General features: G+C 35.4%; 1 protein-coding gene across 1 annotated transcript; it reads left to right on the plus strand.

Annotated features, from left to right (window-relative positions):
• Nucleotides 1-2,031: 2,031 nt before the first annotated feature.
• fgf23 (fibroblast growth factor 23) lies at nucleotides 2,032-4,234 on the plus strand. Its single transcript, XM_028571224.1, has 3 exons — nucleotides 2,032-2,266; nucleotides 2,370-2,473; nucleotides 2,928-4,234. The coding sequence occupies exons 1-3, from the start codon at nucleotides 2,032-2,034 to the stop codon at nucleotides 3,372-3,374; spliced, it is 786 nt and encodes a 261-aa protein (XP_028427025.1). The 3' UTR covers nucleotides 3,375-4,234.
• The last annotated feature ends 4,690 nt before the right edge of the window (nucleotides 4,235-8,924 follow it).

Raw genomic sequence — 8,924 nt, forward strand, 5'->3', positions numbered from 1 at the left:
CATTTTGGTTCGGGGTGCCTTTCAGTTTGTACAAATCACTGACCCTGGATCCAGCAAAACAGCCCCAGACCATCACGCTTCTTCCTCCATGTTTGACAGTTGATGTCACACACTGAGGAACCATCCTTTCGTCTACTCGATGGCGTACAAAAATCCTGCGTGATGAAACGAAGATTTCAAATTTTGATTCATCAGTCCATAACACCTTCTTCTAGTCTTCAGTAGTCCATTGACGATGTTTCTTAGCCCAGGCAATGGCTTTCTCGCTGCAACTCGAATAAACTCAAACCTGCAGTTCTCTTTACGTCTTCTCTTTCCAGCTGAAACTGAGACTTGCTTATTCCGACCACTATTAAGCTGTGCTTGAAGCTGTTGTTCTGTGAGCTGCCTATCACGCAAGCTGTTGACTCTCAGAAACTTGTCTTGTGATTCTGTCGTGGCTTTGGGTCTGCCAGACCTTTTCATGTCAGAGTTTCCCCCAGTTTCTGAGTGCCTTTTGATGGTGAAGAATACTGTACTCACTGACACACCTTGACTTTCTTCGCAAATTTCTCTGTAGAAAGACCAACATTCTTAAGTGTTATGATGGTCTGTCTCTCTTCCATTGTTAATTGCCTTTTTCCCGCCATTTTTATGGCAACACACTACTTTCTGCAGTACAATACTGTTCAAATAATGCTCACGAGGGTATGGTGTTCCAACAATCCTTGTATACAAACAGAGGGGGTTGTAAATCATCCAGACCAGTTGGAACACCTGTGGGAATTGGTAGCACCAACTTTCAAAGCTTGATCAACCTCCATTGCTGCAGAACAGCTTTACATGTTTACCAGTTTCTTGTTACCTGAAAAAGGCCTTTTTGTAAATGTCTGGGTAGCTTGTGAATTTCACCAAGGAATCAATAAAGACTTCATCATACTGTAGTTCTTGATTATATTCTGTATTATTAATCTGATAGTACCCAGTAACTAAAGTTATTGAATAAATGTAGTGGAGTTAAAAGTACAATATTACCCTCAGAGATGTAGTGGAGTAGAAATATAAAGTAGCATAAAATGGTAAAGTACAAGTTCTTCAAATTTGAACTTAAGTGCAGTACTTTTACGGTAAAATATTTGTGTTGAAGATTATCTTGATTTTGATTTGGAAGTGGGTTGTGAATTTAATTTCTTGGATGAAAATAACATTTTAAGAGAAGCTGTTGAAAATGCTTTGTGTAATCTCTAACACAAGATCAGGAGTATACTGATAAACAGTTTAATGTGCCCTATGCTAAAACTCCAAACTATAGTTTAGCCAGTCAGTTTCCCAGTAAAACTATACTAAATAAGGGAGTGGCTCTCTCTGCTGGTGAAAGGGTGTAAATGTTGAGTTGGGTTAGGCAGGTGCGTAAAAGCAGCAAACTGAACTAACTTCAAATTTTGACGTCCAGTCAGTTAAACAAAACTGTACAAATATTTAATATGACGCTTAATAATTACTAATTAATTCCATAATCGCGAATTCTGGAGTTTGCACGAATTGGAAACGTCAAATTAAATCATACTTAACTAATTAACAGTAAATTATATGTCTGATTTAATTAGAAACTCATTTTTAATGAATCTGCATTCATGTCCTTTTTATTTGTTTTCTTCATTCTTTCTTTTTTTATTTGCTTGTTTCCAGTCTAAACAAACAAAAACTGAACCAGTTGTCTTTGGACTATTTGGAAATAGTCTTAGAATAGTGTTTAATGTGGATGAGTCAAGACGTGTCACTAAAATAAAAGTTCAGTTTGTCCAAGAGCATCGGGATAAACAGACAGAGGTGGAAGTGGCCCTTCCGCTGCAGCAAACCCGCACATCTGCTTTGGGGGCGAGTTTCCTTTTTTTTTTTTTTTTTTTTTTTTTTTTTTTTTTTTTACGCAAAGGATGTGAGCAGGAGTGGCACTCAAGGGGCTTTAAATAGGAACTGTCTCCAAACTTTGGGACAACAGAGCATCTGAAAACTTCCAGCAGCTCGCAGTGGAAACCACCGGTTTGCTCCAGGATGGACGTCAACAGGAGACTGGGGATGAGGGACACTGTGCTTGCGCTCTTACTCGCCATACTCCAGGGATTTCCTCTCGGGGAAACGGCCCCGAACCCGTCCCCGTTGGTTGGATCCAACTGGGGGAACCCGAGGAGATATGTTCACCTGCAGACATCTACAGACCTCAACAACTTCTACTTGGAGATCAAATTAGATGGCACAGTGCGCCGAACTACAGTCAGGAGTTCATATAGTAAGATCCTTAACCTCGTTTTCATATTATCATTTCATTTTAATTTTTGTAATAACGTTCTGTGTTTAACACTCTGATGCTCACTGCTTTTCCTTCCCTGCAGGTGTGATTTTACTGAAAGCTGAAACAAGGGAGCGCATTGCCATCCTCGGCGTCAAAAGCGGCCGTTACCTGTGTATGGATTTGGAGGGCAACCCATTCAGCTCGGTAAGCCAATACTTACTTTCAGTTCGATTGATTGTTACTATTATATCAATCGATTTTACATTTGAGTTCCTCTTACATTTGAGTTCCCCTTACTTGCCACCCTTTTACGCATCGCTTTTTACGCACAAACGTACTGCAGCTATAGGACGTCTTAACATCAATTTATTTAATTTTTTTAACCGTTTAGTTGAGTGACGCCGAAAACGGTTTGGCGTCATTGTCGGGTTTTACGCATACGCATTTTTCAGATCTCTTTTTTACTTTTACGCACAAAATATTTTTTTGTTTACATATAAATGTATTCATTGGAATTCTTTTCATTGATATCAAGTGAACAAACTGCTAATAGTGGTATTAGTATTTTCACTTTTTCACTGTATTAGATGGATGTTTTAGTATCTACATATTCCTGCACTGTAGTTGAATTTTCTCCCCGTCTCCTTCTGTCTTTCAGCCCACCTGCCTCAGGGATGACTGTCTGTTCAACCACAGACTTCTGGAGAACAACCGGGACGTGTACTATTCCACCCGGACCGGCATCCTGTTCAACCTGGAGGGCTCCCGACAGGTGTTTTCAGCGGGCCAGAACCTGCCGCAGACATCCCTTTTCCTGCCTAAGAAGAACACAGTGCCGCTGGAGCGCCTCCTGCTGCACAGGGAGAAGAGGAACCAGGTGGTGGATCCCTCCGACCCGCACAACGTCTACGTTGGTCAGACCGAGGAGGGCTCTGACTCTCGGGCCGTTCCGGAGGACGACGCCGATCTGGAGGTGGAGGTGGAGGCCGGGGACGATGGGCGCAACGTGTCCCGGGAGACGCCGCTGGCTCCTTCCACCCACGACCCCTGGAACGTGCACTCGTCCAACCTGGCCAGCCCCCGGAGCACCGGGACCATGGGCTGATTTTAGTTGTGACTGATATGGATATCATTACCTTAATTTAAGTGAGTCCAAGTTTGGTTTAGTTTTTGATCTGTGAGAGACAAAAATGAAAGGGCAAAGGTTTTTCCTTTTTTTTCACAGTGACTAAATAATGTCTTTTCACCCCTCACTCATTCAGAAAACAGTGTTTATTCACACAAATATTAGACTTGACTTGCATACCCTTTTTTTGCACAATGTATTATGTTAAAACGCAATTCTTTGAGATCACTGCAGATTTAATAAGTTCAATCAATAAGGGATTTGCGTTTTACCTGGATTGTTCTCATCAACATTTAGTATTTAGTACATTCACAAGCAGGTTTGGTGATTAATGAAGCATATAGGGATTTCACCACATCTAAACATTTTGTTTGATGTTACATCTGCCAACTCTCCCAGACAGAAATAGATTACTGAAAAAGAAAATGTTAATTTTGTGCCAAGATGAGTAATCCAAATCCATTTCCCATTCCCATCCATTACAATTGGCACGCTCTCACACCGCACTGTAGCTTAGATGATAAATGGGCCATTTCTCATCTAAGCCACATGGCCGTAAACATTGATAAAATTATTCAAAAACAAAGTTTGGTTTCCCTGAAGAACTATGATTCATTTTAGTGAGGATGCAATTGCTTACCAAGAAAACAAAGCCTTAGAAATTAAGAATCTCAAGACTGCGGACAAGTAAGCATGTGCATGTTTTGGTCTCTTCTTATTGAGGTTTTTACAGCTGGTCTGAGAAACCCACATTTCAAAGTGACATTGATGTTATCTCAAGACAGAAGCCTTATTTAGCCTACCTCTGAAGGACTGAAGGCCCTGTCTACTGATGTGAAACTAGGCAGGCATGATTTAAAACATAAATATATTTCATTTTGTAGAGTTAAGGTTAGTTTTTGCTCATATTTAAAATCCTAAATGTACTGAGTTAGATATAGAAGATATGTTTGTGTAGTGTAAGATATTGAACCTAAAACAGAAATTCCAAAAACTTTCAAAACTACAGTTTTGCTAAAATTACAGTATTCGTTGTGTTGTGCTGTATTCGTATAAATCTAATTCATGACTTGAATGAATATAACTACAGGGTAAACCTTTTACAGAGCAGTCCTCTTGATGTGGTTTTTACAGGTGCTGGGCACCACCAGCAAACACTAAAACCAGTCCCAAATAGTATTTATTTATTTAATTCCATTCCTGTTTTGTTATTTATGGATTTTATGCTTAAATGTACATACAAGAAAACATGGTTTGTCTTTGAATGTATGAGTTGTAGTTGTAGATAGAGTGTTTGGGACAAAATAAACTAAAAAGGAAACGTGTTTAGTGTTGTGTCATTTATGAAAACCTACGTATATAACTGTGATGTTTAAAAAAAACATTTCTGTTCTTTGAGTTCTATATTTGGTAAAATGCGCTGTCTGAAAAGGAAGTAAGCTGGTTTTACATTGACCTAGTTACTCAGCACTTTCACTCATTATAGCTAAATGTCCTGCGCTTTCACACCTCCTGCACTTAATTAGCAAACAGGTACATGAGTTGCAGCTGACTCTTTTCACTCTAAAAATACACTTAGTTCCGTTTTGACTTTGTCTAACTGTTAAATTGGTCACCCATTAACCTTTGACCTGTGTACAGAATAATTCAGCAGAGATTTCAGGAAGTTCCCAGCCAAGACATCAATCAATTCCCACAACCGGTTGTCGTTTTTCCATTTTATGCAAAGTGTTAATGAGTTAGCTTTAGAAGGGCTGGTAGCCAGATTTAGTGACCGAGCCTGGCTAACTATTTCCCCGTTTCCAGTCTTTGTGCTAAACTAAGCAAACCGACTGCCAGCTCAGCTGTAACATCATGGGCAGATAATACAGTTGTTTCAGTCCTCTCATCAGCTGTTAACTCTACCTCCAATGAAAATTAAAAAAAATTAAAAAAAGATGAGATGCTGTACTATCTAGCTGCAGCATATTGAAGCTCTTTGAGATCTGAAATAGCTGTTCTTCACAGGTCGGTAGTAATATTAGTACAGAGCCCTAGGGGGCTCAAACATTTTCCAGTCATTAAGGATGAGAGAATACTGAGCTCTATCAGTTGTTAAAGACATGTGATGGGAGCCACTAAGCCTTTTTTTGTTTCCCAGTGATGGAAAAAGTAATCCAATCTTTTATAAGTAATACCGCAGTGTAGAAACACTATTACAAGTAAAAGTCCTGTATTCAAAATCTTACTTTTATTTTATTTTTTACTTATTTAAAGGTAAAGAAGTTTTATTATCAAAGCTTACCTAAAGTACAAAAAAGATACTTACTTATTATGCAGAAATACCAATTTCAGAATAATGTATATCAGGGCAGTTATCACCTACGGTATTTACCATTAGGGAGGACTATTTAACTGTATGACTTTTTATGACATTTGTATAACGCACTATATTATGACTTTTTATGACATTTGTATAACGCACTATATTATGACTTTTTATGACATTTATATGGCATACAATAATATAACATAACATAACATTTATTTTATTTAAAAAAAAGTCATAGTTTTGTATATTGTTATCTATATATTTATTTTTTAACATACTATACTATGACTTTTTCGACATACTATACAATGACTTTTTTTTCCCGAAATGCTATATACTGTAATGACTATTTTTCAACAGATAATGTTTTGGCCGTTCAAGACCTTTTATTGACAGGACAGCTGAAGACAGACAGTGGGAGAGAGAGGGGAAGGACTGGGCGGCTGTGGTGTGGGCTGAGCCTTAGAACATGGGGAGCACGCTCAACCAGGTGAGCTACCAGGCTATACTAAAACCTTTTATGAGCTTTGACATAATATACTTCGACTTTTTCGACAAACTATACTCTGACTTCTTTATGACTTTTTAGAGATAGAGATTGTGACATTTTATTTTCAACATGCTATGTACAATGACGTTTTCGACATACTATACTATAACATTTTTATGAATTTTTTTCGACGTACTATACTGTGGAGTTTTTATGACTTTTTTGACATACTATAAAATTACTTATTTTCAAAATGCTTTATACAATGGCTTTTTCGACATACTATACTGTGACTTTTTTATGACTTTTTTCGACATACTATACTATGAATTTTTATGAATCTTTTTCGACATACTGTTTTTAACATGCTATACAATGACCTTTTTCTGAAATTTTTGACATACTATACTATGACTTATTTTCAACATGCTATATACCATGACTTTTTCAACATACTATACTATGACTTTTTTATTAATTTTTTAACATACTATACTATGACTTTATTACTTTTTTAACATACTATACTATGACTTTTTTATTACTTTTTTAACATACTATACTATGACGTTTTTATTACTTTTTCAACATACTATACTATGACTTTTTTAACATGCTATACTACGACCTTTTTTCAACATACTATACTATGACTTTTTTTAATATATTATACTGTGACTTTTTGAACATACTATACTGTGGCTTTTTAAGACTTTTTTACATACTATACTATGATTTTTTTTCTGACATTTTTGACATTCTATACTTATTTTCGATATACTACACTTTGATTTTTTTAACATGCTATACACTAGGACTTTCTTATGATTTCTTTTCGACATACTATATTGTGGGTTTTTTATGACTTTTTTTACGTACTATACAATTATGTTTTTCTGACATTTTTGACACACTCTACCATGACTTATTTTCAACATGCTATATAGAATGACGTTTTCAACATACTATACTATGACTTTTTGGACATACTATACTATGGCTTTTTGGACATACTATACTATGGCTTTTTGGACATACTATACTGTGACTTTTTTATGACTTTTTTGGACATACTATACTATGACTTTTTTATGACTTTTTTTCGACATACTATACTATGACTTTTTTATTACTTTTTTAACATACTATACTATGACTTTATTACTTTTTTAACATACTATACTATGACTTTTTTATTACTTTTTTAACATACTATACTATGACGTTTTTATTACTTTTTCAACATACTATACTATGACTTTTTTAACATGCTATACTACGACCTTTTTTCGACATACTATACTATGACTTTTTTTAATATATTATACTGTGACTTTTTGAACATACTATACTGTGGCTTTTTAAGACTTTTTTACATACTATACTATGATTTTTTTTCTGACATTTTTGACATTCTATACTTATTTTCGATATACTACACTTTGATTTTTTTAACATGCTATACACTAGGACTTTCTTATGATTTCTTTTCGACATACTATATTGTGGGTTTTTTATGACTTTTTTTACGTACTATACAATTATGTTTTTCTGACATTTTTGACACACTCTACCATGACTTATTTTCAACATGCTATATAGAATGACGTTTTCAACATACTATACTATGACTTTTTGGACATACTATACTATGGCTTTTTGGACATACTATACTATGGCTTTTTGGACATACTATACTGTGACTTTTTTATGACTTTTTGGACATACTATACTATGACTTTTTTATGACTTTTTTTCGACATACTATACTATGACTTTTTTATTACTTTTTTAACATGCTATACTGTTAGAATAATGTAATAATCAAGAATAGACAGAGACCACTGAAGTTATAATAAAGTTCATTTTACTTGAGAACCCAACAAGGAGACAATTACAGTACTCACAGCATGAGTACAGAAATTACTAACGTAAGTTTCAAACAGTAGCTTATTTATGTGTGAAATACAATCATAATAAAGAGTTTGATGTCGTCAGTTGTCTATATTGTCAGTTTAGATGTCGTCTCCTCTATCTGGTCAGACTCGATGGCGTCCCCTTTATCTGGTTAGAGAGACGTATGTTCTGTCCTCGGGCCCCAGACAAGATAGCCAATGACTCCATGCTATCTTGTGGGAGTATTCAGTATAATATTATTCTATGCAAACAGTTTAATAATAACAAGAGGGAAAGTATGTATCATAATTTCCATAACATTTACTATGACTTTTTCAACATACTATACTATGACTTTTTTTAACATACTATACTATATTTTTATTTTATTACCCTGTGGCTAATGCTCTATGTACGGCACTTTGGTCAGCGCAAGCTGTTTTTAAATGTGCTATAGAAATAAACTTTACTTACTTACTTACTATACTACGACTTTTTTCGACATGCTATACTATGACTTTTTTATGACTTATTTTCGACATATGGCTTTTTTATGATTTATTTTCGACATACCAAACTAAGACTTTTTTGACATGCTATCCTATGACATTTTTTTTATATACTATACTATCACTTTTTTATGAAATTTTTTCGACATACTATAATATGACTTCTTTATGACTTATTATATATATAACTTTTTTTTAATAACTTTTTTAATATTTTAATATTTTTGAACACACAACATACAGAACAAACAAATACAATCGAACAGGAACCAAAACCCTCACCCACCCCCCACCCTCGGTCTCACACTTTTTTCGACATACTA

The sequence above is a fragment of the Perca flavescens genome, chromosome 23 (genome assembly GCF_004354835.1).
Source record: "Perca flavescens isolate YP-PL-M2 chromosome 23, PFLA_1.0, whole genome shotgun sequence".
Taxonomy (NCBI): Eukaryota; Metazoa; Chordata; class Actinopteri; order Perciformes; family Percidae; genus Perca; species Perca flavescens.

Excerpts from the sequence above, each read along its gene's own strand:
- fgf23 (XM_028571224.1), top strand. The coding sequence starts at position 2,032 with ATGGACGTCAACAGGAGACTGGGGATGAGGGACACTGTGCTTGCGCTC. Across the intron at positions 2,267-2,369 it reads TACAGTCAGGAGTTCATATA|GTGTGATTTTACTGAAAGCT; the intron begins GTAAGATCCTTA and ends CCTTCCCTGCAG. Across the intron at positions 2,474-2,927 it reads AGGGCAACCCATTCAGCTCG|CCCACCTGCCTCAGGGATGA; the intron begins GTAAGCCAATAC and ends TCTGTCTTTCAG.